Source organism: Neopsephotus bourkii, unplaced genomic scaffold (assembly GCF_033783945.1).
Source record: "Neopsephotus bourkii isolate Nb327-2 ecotype Australia unplaced genomic scaffold, CSIRO-AGI_Nbou_v1 NB_855, whole genome shotgun sequence".
Lineage (NCBI taxonomy): Eukaryota > Metazoa > Chordata > Aves > Psittaciformes > Psittacidae > Neopsephotus > Neopsephotus bourkii.
Genome location: NW_026901351.1, coordinates 2,651,375 through 2,674,414, shown reverse-complemented (window position 1 = coordinate 2,674,414; position 23,040 = coordinate 2,651,375). Strand labels below are relative to the sequence as shown.

At 34.7% G+C, this 23,040-nt stretch overlaps 1 protein-coding gene across 15 annotated transcripts in view; it reads right to left on the bottom strand.

Moving 5' to 3' along the window:
- Positions 1-23,040, bottom strand: part of DGKB (diacylglycerol kinase beta) — a 476,877-nt gene that overhangs the window by 196,070 nt on the left and 257,767 nt on the right. For all 15 annotated transcript variants that reach the window (XM_061356469.1, XM_061356463.1, XM_061356472.1 and 12 more), the window contains 3 exons: positions 14,389-14,474; positions 11,880-11,969; positions 9,276-9,436 (listed from right to left, as the gene is read on the bottom strand). In XM_061356469.1, the coding sequence (XP_061212453.1) occupies positions 9,276-9,436; positions 11,880-11,969; positions 14,389-14,474 (337 nt within the window). The remainder of the gene's footprint in view (positions 1-9,275; positions 9,437-11,879; positions 11,970-14,388; positions 14,475-23,040) is intronic.

Genomic DNA, 23,040 nt, shown 5'->3' with positions numbered 1-23,040 from the left:
TATAAACTGTTCAGTTTTCCAAATCGTTATAAATTAAAAAGGAGGATTTAGGCAACTGCCAAAGACTCCCATTGACTCTTCTTGAAGATTTTACTGACTGTAGGAAACAAGTCACTTTCTAGCCTTTGATTTCACACCAGAAGAATAATTTTACATTACAGGAATGGGTAATAACTGATAGCAAGTGCACAAGCTACTCATAAATCTAAACCAAAGGAGTCCTTCTTTGTTCAAGGTATTCAGCATTTTGTTCTAACCTCATCATGAAAAGTCAGATGAAAGAGAATCTCAAATACCTGAAATGCCAAAAGGAAAAATGTGGGAAAACAGGAGGGCAAGAAAGTATGTCAAAGTTACTCACACTAAACCCCTACATGACTTTTTCAGATTTACTGCAAAACTGCTGGAGCAGGAATGAAATTCTAAACCGAATCCCTCAATCATCCCCACTTCCTGTGACTCTGAAGTAAAGGTTGGTGTATCTCAGCCAGATAACTTTGGAAGGCAGCACTTTCAATGTGGCTGGTGTGCCCCTCCCATAATACGGGGACACACAGACCAAAGCAGTGACCAGCCTTTTAGGTCACTTCAGGACAAACATATGCCAGGAGAGTTCATTGCAGGGGAACAGACTATATCCAGTTTGAATTAAGATTCCCAAACTGCATGTTTTGTAGACAGAAGGGACTCAGCATCAATTGCTACACTCCTACTGAGCCAAATTACTTGCTAATTTAAATATAGCCCACAGTACTGCATTTTCACTGAACCTGACAAAAACCTACAGCGAATTCAGAACTGACCCCATTATTCTCACTGAGCTGTAAGGGAAATGACACATACAACCCTCAATCAATCTATGTGGTATATTTTCTGGAAGCTGCAGCACAGACTGGCATATATTCACATTTAACTACAATTAAATAAACAGCCAATCACAGTAGAAATAATCTAAATTCTTTCAATTTCTTTATATTTACATGAAACACAAGAAATGGTACCTCAGGAAACTATCATTTTTTGCAGTAGTAAGATTCATTAATTAGTAGAGTAAGCTACGAATCCTTGGCGCTCTGCATGAATGTACCTCAGACATTGCATGCAGTACAGTGCAGCTCTCTTGCTAGGGTACCTTAATATACCTTATGAATACTAGAAGGTTACAATGGCAAGCGGGATTTACAAGGTAAATGAAATACACAGCGGTAGAAGGAAACCAGCTGGCAGGAAACACCACTAGCAGTGTTGAAATATAGGTATCACCAACTCTAAGGCTAATTATTTCTGGTTATGGAATTCACATTCTTCATGTCCAGGGAAATATTACAGAATGGTTTGGGTTGGAAGGAACCTTAAACACCATCTAGTTCTGCCATGGGCAGGGATGCCTTTCACTAGACCGGACTGCTCAAAAGCCTGAAGACAAACCTTCAGAGAGGCTCTTATTGCTCCTTATCTATGATGTATTTTACAGATCCAGCTTTCCACGGCATGTAGTATATGCTTGTGGCTTTCTGCCATATGGAAAAAATAACCACCTCCAATGAAAACCCCCAACCTCCATCACCACTATTTGCTATGCATTATGTCCAACATTTCTGCAGGAGAACTTCAACAGCAATGAAAGCTGAAAGAATGAAGACTGCTCAAACGTGTAAACAGCAAAACCCTGTAAGAGTAATTCTTAGAGATTCTAAATTTTAAAGACAGCAATGTTTGGAGATCAAAGGAGTTAACTATCAGTTGAACTTCTGAATGAGATAGTATTTCAAATCTGAGATTGAAGCTGATCTGAATATGCTGCTTCTAAAAGAGAGCAGAAGTCTCTCCACAGATAGAGGGACCACTTCTACAGATTTGGCTATAAGACTAAGGATATGATATACCCAGTACCAACAGGGAACTTTTAAAATTATATTTACATTCACACATAATTGAGTTGCTCATTCTCTTAACCCTTTTTTCACAAAAGAAAAGTTATCTGGATTACAGAGCAATAATAAGGTTTATTCTGAAATATTCTTTCCCTGACTGGCACAGAAATAATGCAATATATCACAGGTTTCCATTAGCGCTTTCAAAGTGATGGCTGCAATTCACAGAATCACTTAAGCATGCGCTTATATTCATATTAGTTCGGCAAACCAATAAATATGGTTTTTAGTTATGTATAACCACAAATCTCACTTCAATAATTAACTAGGTTACACCAAATGCTCAGAATTCAACATGTGCATTTGTCCAGCCATATTAATGAAACTGCAGATAAAATGGTTAATTTTTAACCATTTTATCTTCGCTTTGCAAGATCAGGAAAGTTTAAACACATACTTAAATGTCACACTGAATTAGTGTTAAGATGTGTATGTGCTTAAATTCTCTACTGAATCAGGGACTAAATAGCAAATGTCTTCAGGATATTTTCATATGGGGAAAAAATTAATAATTCTAACCACCATGAGCTGCTATGAAGCTTTGAAATTTCAAAATATATGACTACTGCAAAACTAAAATTCATTCCCTTTTGTAAATGATATATACCATAATAAACTAATTTTTAGTAAAAATAAATACATCCTAAAATAATGTAGGTGAAATAAAACATGATGGGATTGCATTGTTGAAGTTAGAGAAACAACCCTACTTAGACTCTGGTACATGTGACTAAAAATTCTGATAGCCAAAGTTTTTACTGATGTTAATGAAATGTTCTTTCATGAGAAAAGCCAAAAATCTGGCTTCTTTGTAAGATTTTTCCTACAGTTTGCGTTTTTGTTTGTTTGTGGTTTTTTGTTGTTGGGGTTTTTTAAATTTTTTGTTTGTTTTTTTTTATTTATTTTGTAGTTTTGGAAAAACAAGGGAAAAGAATTAAGGAGATGTAATGGCTGTTGATGACTTAAAGAGTACAGTGATGGGGAAGCAGACCCATAACAAGCTCAAATTTATGATTATGAGAATTAAACAGTCATATTTTTCCCTCTGGCAGAATAAGCAGCTCATAGTATCTGGTTAAGGCTGAAGGATATTAAATCACGACCATTCAAATATCTATTTGCTAATACATTTTGATAGTAACATATTAGGTGTCACAAAAGTAGACTTGTTTTTGTTGTACACCTTTACTACTTTGTCATAATAATTTTGTGGCGAACACATCCTGATTGTATTATTACTTACAATATTAAGGCAGTTTCCCCTTTACCTGGTAACGGATTATTTTTTTTTTAATTAAACTAGTATGTAAAACTGACTTGCTTCTCAAAGAACTTACAGAACATTTCTAGGCACATTCAGATATCTTTACTGCCTTAACTAAATACACTTGAAAAAAATATTTTTGTTGTAGATCATCCAAGTGAGAATATCACCATACTGCTATAAAATCAACTATCACATGTTGTAAAGAGTGAATGAAAGACTGAGGTGTTCTACTTGCTTAAGTTCTGTTTGGCATCAAAATTTGTTATCTACTGATGTTAGAAGTCATTCATAGTCGTGGAAGTTTCTGAATTGCTATGTACAAGTTAATCAAATGGACAAAAACAACAGGTGGAACAGGAATCTGGATATATATCACAGTACTCTTCCAGGTTACTGTCTTAATTATTGTCCTAGAGCATTTCACTCCTCTTTTTTTCCTTCCAATATGTTCTTGTATATGTGTTTGCACATATATTCAAAGTTTCAGCTGAAGGGACTTTGCACGATTCTTACTTAATTCCTGTCTCAGTAAGCAGACAGATGTTTCCTACATCTTAACTATCTTGTGCAAATGAAATAGCCTGAGTAAGATTAGCTATAGCTTTAAGCTTAGTAAGGTGCTTGATTCTGTTGACAATAACTCTTTAGGGTATGTATGCAGAAGAACACCAACGGTGAAGATCCCAAGCAGGCTCAAACGTAAAGCACGCACTCAGCTGATCAGCCTAAACAAGGGAGAAGCAGTTCTGGATCTACACAGAATGCAAGCCTCTAAGGGACTCTGGTTTTATCCTGAGAAACAGCACATCTTCCTGTTCTTATGGCCAGACTATACGCAATCTAAGTGTGAACAGAGAGAATATGCATGTACTTTGCATACATAACAGCTACATGGCTTGTTCAAAAACATAAGTTAGCTGAAAATTTTAATGTAACTTCGTCCAAGAGGAACAAAATTTGAGATAAAAATCAGTTACCTAGTCTGTCATTCATACAAACTTGTATTAAAGAACGATGCAGATGTTTGCTAGTTCAATTTATTACGCTCCAATGCTCTAATTACAGAGCTGGAAGTGGCTTAGTAAACAAAGACATTTTTGCTCATTTTCCAGGAACTTTTACTGACTAACTCAAGTGAAAGTCAGTCACAAAAAAAAAAAAAAAAATTAAAAAAAAAGAGTATGAGTAAATACACTTTTTCTAGCTTATATTATTTCTAAGCTCTTAATCAAGTAATTAAAACCCTACACCTCCTACAGTCCTACTTACTAGAGCATAGTCTGTGCTATTACACCAGTACTAACATTATTGAACTCTGCCTTTCACCATAACTGTGATAATATCAACCTAGTGCACAAATGTAGGTTGTGCAAGTTATGAGGAACAAAAGTCTTTATTTCTGAAAAATATGTCAGTAGCTCAACTTGCCTCTGACAGTAAGCCTGATGCTTCCTGACTCTATCACATCTGCTTACCTGTCCTCTAATATTATCAGTTATGTTTGTCCAACTCATCAAATCTGTGCATTTGCAAGACAAGCTCCCATTTTCAGATGGCCCTACTACATACTTGAGGGGGTATTTTGTTTTGTTATGGTTTGTTGAGGAGGAGGTTGGGTTTGGTTGTTTTTTGGTTTTGGGTTTTTTTTAAAGGAAATATGACTTGACTACTTTAATACACATTTTTCTTGGATACTTAGCTTGTTTCAGTGACTCCAGTATTATTGGGAAGCAGATGGAACTTCTCTCCTGGTATCTTGCCATCCTGACAGAATGATGGATGTGAGCACTTGAAAAATCTTCATCTTATTCTACATTGCTCTTAGATGTCTTCTAGCTCTTGCTTTGAAACTGACACACACTTGGCTTATGCTTTTCATAGTGCTTCCGTGCTTTGTGCTTTCATCAGGTTGAACACTCCATGTACATCTCACTTTGTTTCTTACTTTTTTTCCTGTACTTAGTACATATACCTATGTACATATCAGACATCTGAGACTGATATTGAAAAAATGCTTTTGACTTCAACATGCTAATCAAAGCTTTCACACACATAAGCTACTGTCAAACATTCCTTTTCAACTTAGTGTATCATTTTACTTTCAATGGGTAAATTGCTTTCTGATTGCTGCCTGTGTTAACTAGATTTGCAAATGAGAATAGAGCAGAGGATGTCATATTCAACTTCAGTGAGGTTTTGAACACTCTCTAGCCCACCATTCTTGTATCCAAGGTGGGATATTATGGTCTTGATTAGTGAAAAACAGCTTAAACAAACAAACAAAAAAAACCACCTGTTAGCAGCCGGCAAGCACCTATGAGAAGGTTATCAAGATGATAAAGTCAGGCTCTTCACAGTAACACATGATGGGAGGATAGGAGACAAAGAACGTAAGTTGAAACATCAGAGATTTGGACTGAATATGAGGAAAAAAACATCATCATAAGGACGGTCAAGTATCAGAACAGGCAGCCTGGAGGAGTCATGCTATCTGAATAACGTGATCTGCTCTCACAGCTTTATGACCTGCTTAGAACAGGAGATGGGACTGACTTCCCCAGTACCTTCCAACTTGAACTATGGTCCTAAAGCAGTAAGAGCCGGATGTCAAGCACAATTTTATTGAGTTTTACTCCCCTGGCCTTTTTAAGTATACACTGAGATTGTCGTCAAATACAGTTTCTGCCATACTGGTACGAAATTCATACGGCAGTTTCTGCTCGTATCGGATTAGAGACTGTGCTTATTATTTGGCATGAATCTATGAGGCAATGAGCAATATGGTGCAGGTTACCATTAGTTTTCGCAGTGCCTCAAAAAAACAGTAAAAATTAAAAGGGAGAGTAATGCAATTAAGTGCAAGTTTCTGTATGTAGGCAGGAAGAATCACCTATGGAAGGTCCAAATGAGATATTAAGTAGTGGTTTTACAGAATAGTATCTGAAATTAACAATGAATCACAAGTGAAATGTGAATAAAGAAACTCATGCTAATATTAAGAAGGCTAATTTTTCTTCATAAAGGTATTCTTTGGAAGGCATACATTCTTTTTTCCACTCAGTGTTGACAGAACACCAAATGCAGCATTGCATTTAACTGGGAGCACTATGGTTCCGGAAACACATGGACCAAAGGGATCAACTGGATCGAATTCTCACATTTTATCTGAAGACAGATAAAAATGAAACATATGATCAGATGTCCATAAAACATATTCTGTGAGGAAAGGCTGAAGAAATTTGAGATAGGAAAGCTACAGAACACAAGACTAAGGGATTATCTGGTAGACCTTCTAGTAGGTAATAAGTAGTTTAACAGAGAAAGTGAGTATGTTTTCCTTCTCAGGTCTGTACAGGACAAAATGACCTGAGTCCAGACTACACCAAAACTATTCAGGTTAGACATAACAAAGGAATTTCAGAGTAAGGACAACAAAGTAATACAGTAGGTCACCACAGGCACATTACTGGGTATTTCTAGAGATAAACTGGATAAACATCTGTCAGGAATTAGGCGAGTGTCATTGATGCTAGCTTAGGGAGAGGAATGGATACATGACTCAATGATTTTCTATGGTTCTATGCATAACATCATCTGTGATACAGATTTTTCTTAATATAACATTGTAAGCGGCACTAGGATTTTTTTGTTATAGGCTTAACTCCAGTTATGTTCTTGGGTATAAGCAGCTATGGACTGATGTGCAACTTGATGGTAGATTGTTGCCTTCCCAAAGCTTGTATTAGGTAGCAAGTATGGAAAAATTTCTGCCTTTATGAAAACAGCTTTACTTTAGTTGTAGCCAGGTTTGAGCACTTTGTCTATTTACATAAACATTTTGCTTGGCTTTTCAAGAACTGCTATGCATGTTACCTAATACATGATCACACAATTTTAGCAAATTTGAAATCCAGTTTTTTATTTTCTCCATTTGTTTTGTCTTATTCACACCAAAGAAACTGAGAAGCAGTCATTTTACATATTTCCACATGTGACAAACTTGGCAGATCTTACTAATTTAAAAATGCAATTTTACAATTTTAGAATCTTTTCTCAACGCAACATATTGTACTGTCCATTCCTGGTATAATTTCCTGGTGCTCATATTTCTATTATGTAGAGAATCATATGTTCAGTCTTATCAAATTCATGAATTTAAAGTTTTTATCAGAAAACTGAGTCTTCTGGTTGTCCATGAAGCCTAGTGTATAGAGTAGAGCCTGATATTTTCTTGCAGCATTCTACAAGTAATTTACACTGTCCTGAATAGTATTATGATCTTGCCATTGTATAATTTAAATTCAACTTTTTTTTTCTTGAATGCAATTCTGTTTCCTTCCCATGAAAAATGCTAAAGGATTCTTTGAAGCCTAGCACATTCACAGATGTCCCAGTGTCTACTTGGCATTCAATTTCCTGTTTCTGTACTACATCTTTGTATGTGATGGCACTCTACATTTTAGAAACCATTTAAATTGCACTGTATTAATATATAGGTGCAAAATCTTATCCCTCCTCCCTCTTAAGTCTTGCTTGCTTCTTTAGTATAACACACTTACTTTCTTTCATCATATGTGGGCTTTAGCATCACTATTCCCTTTTTGTCAGTCACTGAATATGTCCTCCTGTGCTGGGAATTTTCTGTTATCATGGTATCTATTTCCTGCAACCAAAGATTTTCCACTGTACTTTTTCTCCTATTTATGAATTTCATTTTGCAGTTTTGGTGCATATACTTTGCATTTACATACTTTCATATACTAATTTTATGTTATTTCTGTTACATCTAGTCATTCTCTGCACTTCCTTTGAACAACAGAGGCTAAAATCCAAACCACACAAGCAAAAAAAACCCCAAACAATTTCTTATTACTTAAATATTTTAACCTTGGGCAGACCTGACTGTTTTTTTCAGCATTTAGGACTATACACTACAGGAAGCCAAGGAATGTTTTTAAGGACACTGTCTCTGCATGTTGCTGATAAGCACTATATAAAAATCACAGAATTGCAATTAATATGTAAAGAATTCATCAACCACTTAAATCCTTGCTAATGCTGAAGCACAGTGATCAAATAAACTAAGTACACATCCCTAATTTGCTTGGATTTACAGTGTTGTATGTTGTATTTCCCATTAAAATGGTTTTCTGTAGCAACTGAAATATTGGATTGCAGAATTATATATACTGTAAAGGTGGATTTTGATTTTTATTAAGAAATATTACACAGATGTATGTAAGATATGTAGAACAAGTTGATCTCGGAACAGCTAGCTCGAGGTATTGGAGGACATGTTCTCAAGTCTAATTCATTAATTAGACTTCATTTGTGTCCAACTTAAAAATCTTATTCATGAATATTCAATATGTGAGATTTGGACCTCATTGCGGCGCCCCCTTCTGCTTGTATTGGAAAGCAGATCCGAAACAAAGGCTGAAGAGTCAGACATGCCTCATTCCCTCATTTACAGTGTGGGCAGCACATATAATGGGAAACCATAGAGAACCTCAAGCTGGAGATGCAGTTCCTAGGACACAAAATGCTTCTTAAACCCCTTTTCCTCATAATTCATTCTAACTGTGAATACCACCGTAAGACAGAACGGAGAAAATACTTGTGGTACTGTTTTTTGTGTTATTACTGTATTATTTAAAACTGCCCTGAAGAAATAAAGAATATCGCTGTTCTTTTAAACAGTTCTGATTCTGTGAATACTAATGGAAAAGGTTACTTAAGAGTTCTTATTAAGTGATTAGTCTGCCTTTATATTTTCATAGGACCTTCATAATGACAATACAAATTTAGTGCTATGGTTGCTCATAAACCATTAGGAACAACACAAATATCTTCCTCATAGATGGGAAGGTAGAAGGTCCTGAAAAATAATTCTGGTTTGAATGTGCGGAAGTAAATTTATGTAAATTGCTGTCAGTCATCTATGTATTCATTTCACTAGCAAAACAACATTATAAATGATATGTGGCCAACAATCCTTCACTTGAAGACATGAAATGCAAATATTTATTCAAAATAGAAAAAGAAAATCACTTAAGGAGAAGCATAAGTCTTACCACGCCAATAGAAAAGTAGTTATTGATGATGTTGTAAGGCACTGGGTCTCCTTTCTCATCTTTATCATTGGGTATTACTTCGAATTTCCACCTGTCCAGCAAAATCTCTGAGCTGTTCTCAATGTCTTTTAAGATCTTCATCAAATTCTCACCTTCATAACCTAGCAAAACATGAAAATGGTTATTTAATCAAGCATACTAGAGTTTTCTTTCATTTTCTTTTTCTTCCTAGATGACTGGTTGGATGGGGCTCTTAGCAACCTGATCTAGTTGAAGATGCCCCTGCTTGTTGCAGAGGGGGTTGTACTAGATGACCTTGAAAATTCCCTTCCAATCCAAACTATTCTATAACTGTAAAAAAATCTACAGATTTCACTGGACATAAAATTTATACTGAAGAAAATAATTTGATTTTCAATACTTGCCGATCCCTTGAATTTTCCATCTTATTATATCCAAAAAGCTAAGGTTTTACTTTGGAAAATGTTCTTGCTATGAAATTAGTCTTAATATTTAAATACCTTTGATTTAAAAATTTATGGAATAAAGACATACAGTAAGTTTGTCTGATTAAAGTCTGACAAGTGACTAAAAAAATCTGTCTACTATTTTTTATTGATTGCTTCAATGTGGTATAGCATAAGAAATCCAGAATTTCAAATCTGTAACTGATGACTTAGCAGAACTAATATTTTTCAGTGTTTCAACTATGAGCTTCCTTCTGCTCTGTAGCGATCTATTCTTACTTGGCAACAAGCACATGTCTTCAGGTAATTCACTAGTAGTAGCAGTTCACCACACCGTATACTAAATTCAGTGGAAAACTTGTTTACACACTCCTGAGTATACACAACATACAGTACATATGTGCACATGTATAAAAGGTGTGGGGATTTTACTAAGTGACATTATAAACTCTGAAAACTATTTAGAGTAAATACCTTTGCAACAGGTAACTAAGATTTGTGGATTCATTTCTTCTTCAAACCAGAAGTAAATTTTCATATTCAAACATTATGTACTTCCTGGGTCATTAACAGTTTGAGCAAGCAAAGTCATTCAAAGCCTCTCTGCTCAAAACACATTGCTGATGCATTTATTGACAGTTGTATAGCTTGTTTTTGTTACTTACTGCCAACCACTGCATAACACCAGGATGCAGAAGTCCATCTGCCTGCATCTTTGAGATCACCCACCGGCAGTTTAGTTTCTAAAAACCCCATCTCCTACCCCATCTATGGAAGTTTCATTGTCTACCACAAAGCAACTGGTCAAAGAATAATAAAAGCCAGAATATTTTCATACTGTCTTTTTCTACTTTAGTCCAGACGGAAGCACTCAAAACAGAAGGTAAACAAATAGAAGTGAATGGAAGAACATGTTCCTGCTAATGTAATTAAATGCTCTCATAGCTGACCCTGCTTAGAGCAGGAGACTGGACTAGTAACTTCCTGTGACCTTTTCCAACCAGAATTATTCTATTACTCGGCTCTATGAACAGTTAAGAAAGTGAAGCTAGGCTGAATTGTGTTTTGGAATGGTTTTATTTGTTGGGGGGTTTTGTTGTTGGTTTTCCATAAGACTATGTGAATAACCAATCACCAGTCATGACAGAAAATAAAGGAAGTCCTCAACTGATTTGACAGAGTGTTATGGTTAACAAAGAAGTTCTATAGCATAAAAGCTACTTACTAAAGATTATCTGGTAACTAGGCAGACATTTGCAAATTAAACTTGTTATGGTAGGACAGAAGAAGGAAGAGGTATCTACAAAGGCTGAGAAGTTGCAAATAAAGTGCCAAGTTCCAGGTACACATCTCAAAAGAAACAACCAAGACCTAAATAGAACTATCTGTGAGCCCATAAGCTAACATTCTTTCACTAGAGACCGACTCTTGACTAAGACTTTCTTCTCTTTCTTCTTTGTGTCTTCTTCAAGTTATCCTGTAATGCAAATCCTGGAAGGAGCCGAGAGAAAGGCTCCATACATCCAGGAAAAGATGCAAGTGGGGGTATTAAAGTTTTGACTTTACATATATTCTCCTTTCAGCATTCTTTGCCTTTCATTTCCTGCACCACAGCACTTATTGCTTGGAATCCTCAGTAGGAGAAAAGAAGGGGAGTGGATCAAAAGAACAAGTCTGTGGATGAGACACATTTTTCATTTAATATTTATGAATATTAAAAAAGATGAAGCCACTGCAAATCCATTATTAGCTGTTTTCAGTAACCCTTTCAGAACAGCCCCAACTAAAATCCATTTAAGAATACTCCCTTTATAAGGTATTGATCAAAGAAATAACTGCAATACAGATGCTCAAAAGCCAACCAAATAGCACATACTACCCTCACTGCACTTTGGAGCCTTTTGGGTGTTAGCAGAAGGTACAAACCTGGTATAAAGAGTGATTACAACCTTTAATAGCTGTAAAACCGTTCACATAACATTTACAGAGAGTTAATTCCAAGAAGAGGATAGGTGATAACTGTTCTTTATATACATCATAAAAAAGAAATCCAAATGTTGACAGCAGATTTTGATGCAAAAGTTTTCTTTTTTTCCTTTTAATTATATAATGCATTGTATTTTTAATTTTTGTTTACCTCCTCCCCATCTCAGACACCTTGCTAAATCATTGCCAGTCCCAAGAGGCAGGATAGCAACTGGAGGATGCTTAATCAAGTTCGCTTTCTCTGTGAATAAAGAAGGAAAAAACATAACTAATTGTTTGGTACCGATACAATGTGTTAGGTTTTGTTTTAGTGACACATTTTGTATATGAGATTATGCTGCCTGCTCAGTAACAAGCATTTCACCAAGCCACTCCATTATGCAGCCCCTTATCCAATAAATATTCAATTCTTAATCCTAATTTACTCAATTGTTATCACGAGGACTTTTGTAACCAACAGATGTGAAAACATTCATAAACAGCAATACCAACAATCTTTACAAGACTGAAAATGTTGTGCTCTCTGTTGTGTTCAGGTCTGCCATTTTCAGCTACATATCCAAATGTGTAATAGTTAAGGGCATATACAATGAGATGAATCTTGTACTTTTTCATCTGGATGACCAAATTTGTGTTTAAATGTGTATTCACTTGAACTGCTCTTGAATTCACTTGCTAACACATGAGCACCATCACCAAGAACTCCTGCAACCAACACCAGGGATTTTCCCATCAGGAAACAAACCTGCTATTCGAAATGAGCACTGATCTATATGATAAGTCTTCAAGTCAGTATTTTGTATTTAATAAGTAATGCTTTGAGATGTATAAATTTACAGTGGCTTTTGACTCTTTACTGGTATGTTCTTACCATTTCAAGCCAAATGATCTCTGTCCAAAATCCAATGGGAAAACCCTTGTCAAGAAATACAGCCTTTCTGAAAGCTGGAAATGGGAGAGGTATCCCCCAGGTATAATATTTCAAATGTAGAATTTGTCAAATATCATTTAATTGGAATGACTAGCATGTCTAGTTTATAAGTTATACTTGAATAAACAATCAGATAATTTGTCCATAGAATTATGCACAATTATCAGCAATTCACAAAAGGAGCTTATATAGCCAATGGATGTGGCAGGGAAATCTTGTTACTTATCAGTTTCTCTCATCGATACCTTAGGAAGATATAAAATTCACAATACCAGCACACTGCAAAGAGAGTTTAGTATTTAATAAAATAATTTTTAAAAAGTTTAGAAAAAAAAAAAGACCATAAAGAAAAAATGTCTGGATTGGTGTTTGCTTTTTCGTGTGTGTTTTTGTTTTCCTTTCTCCTTTCCTTTTTTTCCCCTTTCTTTTTCCTCTCCCTTTCCTTTTCCTTTTTCCTCTCCCTTTTCCTTTCCTTTCTTCTTGCTTTGTTCTTAGCTAGGATTCTTTGTGTATCAGGATAGCAGGGAAGAAAAGACCAAACTAGAAAGTGTGCATTTCTCGAAACAGCTGATTTCTTTCAACTTTATATGCCAAAGGGCTTTTGTTCCCTGAAAAGCAGCTTTGAAAATCTTATTTCCTGCACCCATGGAACAAAGTGATCCTAGATCCCCAAATAATTTCTTAGTTCTGTACCATTAAAATTGCCTCAGAAGGTAGTATTTTAGTAAAACGTAACACAGTCTTTTTTTTCAAATAATACCACTGATAGAGAAAGTAACTGCATGACATTTTAGACCTAATGAAACAAATTAGGACAGAATTAACAGCCGCAAAAATTCACCCCTTCCAAATTTAGGTAATACACGTGATCGTTACATATGTTGATTTACAACTTTGAAAGCTATCTGAGTTACAATCATAGCTTGCATTTGCAAAAAAGCTGTTTTTTTTCTTTTAATCAAGATCAGAAATATGCCTTTGCTTTTATCCATTCCTTCATGACATTTTTACTTTTCACTGAACTTTAAAAGGTTTTCGGGTCCCTACCTCCCACAAAGCACATGCTTTTAAATGTTCTTCATCTAAACTTTCAGTTAAGTCCTTTGACCTCTCTTTATCCCCTTCCTAATTTCCACTGTTACATGTTCCCATTCTTTTTCTCTTTGGCCCCTCTAAAACCAAATAAACAACCATGTGGTGTGGAAGATACTCTCCCTAAGAAGCCTTGAGCAGTTTAAGTCTGTGATACCTTGACTTCTGGGTCTTCCTAATAATTTATACACAGGACTTCACAGCCAACTGACTTAAAAACCTCTGAAACTGAAACAGCTGTTAGCTTATTATCTCCATTCTGGGATAATGAAGCATAAACAAAAATTTGGTAACAGAAAAAGCAAATGAGCTAAGGTAAATGGTCTTAAAACAAACAAAAGAGATAAGATTTGAGTCAGTTGGGTAATAGACTATGAACTTAAATTAAAACAGATGGATTAGAATTTCATGTTTTCTGGAAATCCAGAGACTACAAACACTGATCTGTCTAGGGATTTTGAGCATCTTTTGTAATTTGAAAATCCTTAAAAATAATCATATCCTAAACTAATAAATTTCAAAAATTTAAATGGAAAAGATCTTGGTTTAGGTGGCTGTATCTATATTTTGGTATACAGTGAAGAGCAGCAAATGGAAAGCATTAGTCAAGCAAAACTATGAAAATGCTTTTGATTACCTATGCAATCCAAAATCCATCCTACTGTCCCATCTCCACCACATGCTAGTACTCTGAACTCAGGAACATCTCGGAAAAAATTTAACCTAAAAATAGTAAATGAAGATATCTATTATGCAAACATTTTATGGCTTAAGAATATTCATTTATGTGAATGGGAACAAGTGAACACTCGAAATAACCACCTCTGTTCACATAAATACAATCCAACACCATGTTATCTGAAAAATCTAATATGAAATTATTAATTCAAGCATTATTATCATATATTAAGACTAGAAGTAGCTTGGATCTGATAGCTAATCCAATCTTTATCTTAGTTCAAATATTTTTTGAAACTATTAACAGAAAACAGTATCTATTTACCTAGTTGTAAATGGGTATGGAGAGTCTCGAGACAAAAAATTCTAACATGGCTAAGCATATTAAACACAATTCCTTGTGAGATGCTGACTATAAAAGCATAATGAAAACTGTATTTCTGATATTACAGTGATACATAAGCTGAGCATTTTGTGGCTGATAAAAACAACTTTGCACCAAGGTTTAATACAAAATGAGTAAGCATCACATTGAATACACCCATTCCACCATCCTACAAACCATATCTCAAAAGTGAAACATCTTTAGTAATATTCTGCTTCTGTACCCCACCAAGTGCTGGACATATCATCACCTGATTATCGACTTCATTCAATACCAATGTTCCACAATGCTGGAAAGTGAGTATATAGTGAAACGATTCTAAGTTGCAATATTTTAAAATTAAAAACATCTTTTAAGGATAGCTCTTGACACATACTGAAATTTGTCCGTACACATAAATTGTGACTAGACAAAAACCTTCCAGTAATTTTGCTGAATTACTAGATACGTGCATCTGTGAGCACCTACAAGCACATATATGCTATTCATTACTATCACAGACATCTTAGTGCATATTCTATATGCTAGTGACCAGATCTCATTGCCAGTTTGCCATCTCCCAATAAATGCATAATTAGTACATTGCATACGAATACTTAAATAAAAATATACAAATTAACTTGCAAGTGTTTAATTCAAGCTATTTTCCATATGAAATTTTAATGCTGCACACGGAGTGGTGCTCTTGTCCCTAGAAAACTTTAAAAATTCTTCTAGGCATTTTGATGAAATCAAGAACACATGACAAACTACAGAGAAAGAGTATGAAAGAATGAAATTAAAAATACAATTGTCAAAAAATGTTATTTAACATGTAGAAGATGATAGGACAACTTGTTGCTCTACTAGTTTTAGACCAGCATTTCAAGGTTAGAAAGCTACATAGAATTAAGCCCATCACATTGTTGTCCCACTCCCTCTAGTTTTCTCTGCTGAGCTCTTAGACAATTTCAAGTGTCACATATGATGTCTGAAGGATGCTTACTTGATCTGTATTAAACTCTGCTTTGCCCTTCTCACTTCTTAGGTTCTATTTCATACATCCACAGGACAAGTACTATAGGATCTCTTCTGATCCAAAACTTCATGTGCCAAGTCTGACTGGGTACACTTGGGGAATACATGCAATTAGCATATGTGTTGAAAGACCCTCTGCTGGAAGTAACCTTCTACTACTGTAAGAGTGGGCACTGAGGTATGCCATGGCCCACAGGTATCTCTCCCACTTTACGAGACCTGGCAAAGAGACAAATGCCTCCAATCACCAGAATTCCAACTTTGTGCTGGGTCTGTAGAAAGTTAGCAGTTTTAATTATATTTCTTCTAGTACTGAGGGTATTTCAGATTAATTTAAATTTAAATTATAGCCCAGAGGTGATGGCAGGGTACTAACTTCTATAAATATATTTAAGCATTTCTACCACATGTAAAAGATGTCAAAAGAAAGTCCAGGAAAAAAAAAACCAAAAACAAAACAAAACAAAACACAAAAAAAACCAAACAACCAAAAGAAATGAAAAGTACAGGGTTGATGCTAGCATTAATCCAGACAGGCAGACCATGGACCCAAATCTTCATCTTCCCTTTTATAAACAAGCATTCTCACCATATGGCTATCAAACATCCTTTTTGTTTTGAATGTATATTTAATATTCATCAAAAAAAGTGTAATTTCCCAAGAAAGTGGGGGACTGAAGAATCTGACAAAACCATATTGTCAAAAAAAATTCTCAGTAAGCTTCGTTCACATTTCCCCTGGAACAATTTATAATCATACACAGTGAATTTTCCAAACAACTTCATAGTACAGCATTAAGTTCGCATGACTTTTTATTTTTATAAATTTAAATGTAAAAGTGATACATACATTATATAACTGTATAATACATAAAATACATAAAGCATCATATACCTTACATTTTATATTGGCATACGTAAATATAGTGCATATAAATATAGTGTAACAAATATAAATATTTATAAAATCAAATTAATTTATAAATTTAAATATAGTTATATAATTACATATGTAAATAAATCTCATTCACTGAATTAGAATGTACAGTCTACATTAAGAGTTGGGAAATGAACATAGTTTTCTGCTGACAACGTTTCAGTCAAACTCAGTAAGTGCTACAATTTTGAAGAAATTTCTTAATAGAAAGAGCATGTATTGCCTATCAAGATAGTTGTAGTCAATTAGTGTTTTAATAGCACTTCTTACCTCTTATCCACAGAAAATTTTTATATCTTTAAAAAAAAAATAAAATTGTTGGAGAACTCAGTAAAAGTGGTGTGAAGTGGAAATAAAAAAAAAAATGGAAGTCATCATAAAGGCTTTGTGCAAGTCATCATAAAGGCTTTGTGCACTGTCAGACTAAGGTAAAGAACAAGAATTGAAAATGTAGTGCTACTGTAACTTGAATGACTTATAAAATTGTACAAGAACTCTAGGTAGGTATAATAAACATCAAGTAACATAAAAATATAAATTAGTACTTACAATGGGTCTCTTCCCCAAAAGTTTTATCTCTACTTAAAAAAAAAAAAAAAATCCAAGTTTTTAACAATTCAGATTATTACTCTTACCATAGCACAACATGACAAGTACAAGTACAAAGGCCCATTATGTCAGTAACCTTACAGAAATTCTGTCAATAACTGTGACAGAAATTAAACAGGATTCATGAAACAGGTAAATTGGAAACTTAAAAAAAATGTATTTTCTTCCTATCAAATGAATTTGTATTATAATTCACACAGAATTATTTAATACATTATTTTTATTCTTTTTTCAATGAAGAAAAATACTGCCCCCCAAAAAACTCCTTTTTCACTTGTGGATGTAAGAATAGGTAGATATTCTTTTCTACAGATTTCCTATTTATAGACACTATAGTAAAAAGCTTTCTTACATCACTTAAATATGTTAGCAGAGTTGGAATGTCACATAAGAACATTATGCTGGTACAGAATGTAACGCAAGTTATATCTATTATTCTATCACTGGCAAAAAGGAAACAAGAAATCCACAGGAAGATAAAAAAAAACATGGTTGTATACTGAGTCCTTAAAACAGGAGGATATTCTTTGCTGGGTGAATTGCCAAGATGATTTTAGAAAATGAACTATTTTTTTTCTATTGAGAAAGGTCAATACAACCAATTCCTAAAGGTGGATTACAAGAGATTATTATATTTGATGGTATTTCTATCATCAAAATTGTCAAAATCATATAATTTTTGTCTGATGATCAAATTCTTGTACATTAAATTGCAGCTTCCCTTTTCTTTACAGTATCATCCAACTTTTCACATTCTACAAATTTCATAAACATTCATGGTCAATAATTAATATACTAAATGGGCTCACTCCTATGACTAAACTGGTAAAGCTATCAACAGATATCTTCATCTTGATAGTTCACTTGTAAATGGACCTGGTTTAGTCTTCCCTAATCCAGTTTCCTATCTGCTGGAAGAAAAACAAATAAATTTAAACCACTGAAGGTGTCTGATACCAGCCTGTTTTTATTTTATTTTGCCAGACACAAGGATCTCACACACAAAGGCAACTACTGAGTTCCTGCTGATAAATTAGTAAATTCCACTTGAAAGATGGCAACTGTGCACTGCACTATGCAGAGATTTCAGGTACTCAGCCACACAAGGGGGAATAACAGCAGCACCATGTAAAATCATTCAGCCAACCATCTTCACTCACAGTGGAAGCAAAATTAAAACTCAACAGCCCAAGCAAAGATACCACTGATACTGGTATCTCAGCACAGGTATCAGCTAAATGTAAGGTAAATTGCAAATGATCAGTGGAAATAAAAATACGGTTTAACTTAGTAAACTTCTGCAGCAAAGATCAAAGTGCAAGAAAGGGGAGCAGAAATTAGTATCTGTGCACATGAAAGAAATTTTAAATATTTTAAACGGTTTAGAGTTACTTCAGCTCTTGTGACTTAGAATAATGTTTTTACTGAGCTGCTTTTACAGTTACATTTAAGTAATTTGGATTCAGCTTTTGGAAAAGGAGAGTAATTTAAGAAATAAATGATCAGTTAAAATTGTGAATACTTTTGTCTCATAGCTTCTAAGCCAATATTAGTATACACAGTACATGAACTTTGCCAATTACAACTGTAATCAGCTTCAAGATAGAGGACTTCAGAAGCTCTATATTATGGTGTACAGAAAAATTGTATTAAAAGTTATTTGTTATGACTTCCATTTCAAAACTTCTGTCTTCCTAGTAATAAAACAGTCTGGCCTTAAAGGTAATGAAACAAAAATACTGAATCAATAAATACGTAAAATCATTAAATTCAATAAATATTTACTGCTCATAAAGTGTAGCACAAAACACAGTAATATTAAAATTTTCTTGAATGGTATCTGTAACTTATCAGTTTTATAATTACACATGAACTAGTACAACGTTTACATACTAGAATGGCCCTTATGCTGTGTGTGAATGGAAGCGAATGGAAGATAAATATTCACCCTAAATATCACCAGCTCAGAGGTGATTTGTCATCAACAGATTTATGCTGACGAAGGATCTATGTCACAGATATCTCACAATTCTAGGTGAATCCTATGACTTAGAAACTTTGTCCACTTACAAATTCACAATGCTGGGTTTATTCTAACAATTTCACTAATTTGTATGCTCAACTCACCACTGGTTCTTCTTTAAACTGTCTGTCTACAGGAAAGCACTAAGTTGAAATACAAAGCAATTGTATTGTTGCAATATTTTCTCCTTTATTGTAATAACCATATTGCTGTCATTTTATTAAAGAAGGCAAATCATTATTACTTGAGAATACAAATGAAAATTAAACACAGTTTTTTCTAGACTGCCAAGTTGAGCTGGTTATGTAACCGGACAACACACACACACTTTAACCTCATTACAACTCTCAGTTACAGTTTTCTGCATATTGTAATGACACAGCTCATGAGACAGTAATTCCAATAAATCACTCAAAGAGTTTCAATAAATTCAGTTTGTCATTGCATGGGGCAAAATATTAATTTCCTGGAACGGTATTTTAACATTCAAATGTTAACTGGTAGATGAATATACTGCAGCTTAAAATATTGTTTTCAGTTCATACTGTCTAAAAATAAAGATGGCTGCTAATTTAAAATCACAGGCCTGCTGAAAACCATGATGGCATATTTAGAAAAAAACCCCAGTTCCTTAGCATGCGATCACCTGTGATATTGAGGGACTCCATGAATATAGTGGACATTTTACTGCCAGGTAGCCAAAACTGAAGATATTGCTCCATATGATATACTTCACACTCCCAAATACCATTAACAGCATAGAATTATAGAATGGTTTAGGTTAGAAGGTACTTCTAAAGATCACCCAGTCCAATCCCCCTGCTATAGGGAGGGCCATTCTTCACTATATCAGGTTACTCTAAGCCCTGTCCAAACAAAACTTAGATTTTCCTTAACTACTGCTTAAGATGTACACCAACTTATTTTTACAGTATACTGTTACAGTCAGTAGATGGCCCCAAATCATTTTATACAGATATCAAATAACAATCATAGTGTCAAACTTATGATCCCTGCAACAATGACATTTGCTTTATCTTGTGGGTCTTATTGTACAATATCCACAAGACGGATAGCAGTCTTGCAGATTTGGGAGAGATAAATGACAGAAAGAGAAACAAAGAAGCATTTGTGGGAAAAGTGAGTTAATATATCCTGGGTAGTGGGTGGAGTAGATGCTGGATGTCATATGTTGACAAGTGACTGTAATAGTCAATAGCTTATTTTTGGGTGACCAAGAAAAGAGAACCAGCTCAAGAATGAAAGAAGAGCAAACTACTAAGGCTAAAGGACGAGGCACAGGCTTTTAAAATAGCTTTCAGACAAAGGCTGAACAATTACAACGGTTAAGAGAGAAGTGAACCAATCAGGCTTACCATTTTGGAAGTCTACACCAAGAAAGTAGTGGAAATAGGTGGTATTTACAAGATTGTGCTATTCATGCAGCAAACACCATAGATGTCATACAAATAAAAATATTGTTTAACAGCTGTTTAAAATATATCTCTAAACCCAAAGTTTAAGTCCCACATGTGAAGACTGAGCACTACTGCTTCATGGTGCACAATGGTTATCTTAATCATTAGAGTACAACCAACTTGCTTTGCCATTTTTTGGCAAAAAATGTAATCTGTCCAAAGAAATACAGACTAGCTTCAAGGTTTTGTTCAGAAGAAAATAACTATGCAGTTATTAGCTTCTAAAAATAGTCCTGATGTACATGTCTTCCCAGAATACTCTGGATATTCCAAACATCAAAAAGCAAAAAAAAAAAAAAAAAAAAGCTTTAGCAATCAATTCCAATAATTAGAGAAAACAGTGTAATTTTCAAAATAGGCCTATTGCTTTGTGAAATTATGAAGGCCCAGGTGCCGTAGATTCCCAACTAAATTACAGAGTAAGTTGTAGGGATGCAGTTCGGCTGTCCTGGGCATCTTAAGTGGGCAGAATTTAAGATTTAAAAAGGCCTGTTGAGGTAAACTTATGAATAGAATTTTAAAAGCACATGCTCTCCAAATTAAATGCTTAAGGGAGTTACCAAGAAATACAACTTTTGTAGATATAATTTCTATTATACAGTATAAAAATAACCTAAATTAGACATTTTAAATAACAGACTTAAGGGAATGGGAGCCTTTTCAGAGGGACAAAGCCTCTGTGAAACGGTGACCCCTCCACAGAGTCATGTGGGTCTGTGGCTCGACTGCTATTCATCCAACTATTATTTACCTCTCTGTGAGGTGAACAATAACTGAATTTCAGATTCTTCAAAATCATTAAATCCACAATAACAGTTGTTGTCAGAAGTAGAAGACTCCCATAGAGATGTAACAACCCAACAGGGAAACTCTTTTCAAGGCTAAAAACACAGGTGCTAGGCACAAATTACACAATGTATCAGATGGCAATTTTCAAGTCACTTTGTTAACTCTGGCAACCTGGAAGTGTGGAGTACCTTTTATGCCCGTTCAGCTGCAGAGCATACAGAGTTTCTCCGGCTCACTCACACCTCTCTACAGATAAAGGATGCCTAAACCATTAATTATTATACCAGTGTTTAAAGCGTACGGTTGTCCTTTGGCTGAGAGCTCCTTGATTTTGAGGCTTCGGAGCAGACCAGTTTCAGTTGTTGGAAAGGAATCAGACAGTTGGCTGCCAAGCAATTTATTTGTCTTGACATAAAGACCTCCAAAAACCTTACCTTGGGGATCCTAAAAAGCTACAAGAAATCTCTTTGTTGGTGGCCCTGCAGTTCTACAAGTGCCATCCCATCTATTATAAAAGTCAGTGACACATCCAGTTGCACGTTCAGATAGCAAAACTGAATTTATTACAACTTGTTAATACATATTTGCTATTACTCTGCTACACACTAGTATTTTTATAAAACTAACCCCAATCCCCTGATATTAAAAAAGTTCGGAGTTCTGTTTGGTTTTGTTCAGTTTGCTGTTTCGGTTTGGGGTTTTTGTTGGTGGTGGAGGGGGTGTCATGGTTTTTTTGATGTTTGCTCGGATTTTTTAAGATTGAAAAGGGAAATAAAATTATTTCCATATTTAAAAAAAATTAAAAAAAGGCCCTTCTTCCTCTGAACAAAGATTATTTGAACCCTGTTTCAGCTAAGGTCGTTTAAGAAGCCCTTTATTCCCCTTCTGTGAAAGAATATGGTTATCCCACTGAAGAGGAAGAATGAAAAACCAAGTGATTGAGCTGTTGAGTTTTTGTGAAAAAAAATACAGTGGCTTTACAGTCCCCCCTAAGATTTAGGCTTTTATTGGTCTCCAAGTTCTCTGGTCTTTCTCCCTGTTATCTATAAGGGAGATATTTAGATTTTCAAAAGAAATGAACTGGAAATACTAATTCATGTTAGTCCCAGATATTTGGAATCCAAGTTAGAAAAGCTTATTATCTTCTTGGTTGATGACAGCAGCTTATCAGAAACTTACCATCATAAATAAAATACTTGTGGGTTAAAGGAGACAAGTTGGCTCTACCAAAACAAGCAAATTGTACCCTAATACTATAAACATCCTATAGGTTGAGTGAACATGTCCAATATTAGTATTTAAATGAAAAAAAAAACCTCAAAATACCCAATTAAAATCTATTACAATAATCATAAATGCTCTAAAATAAATAT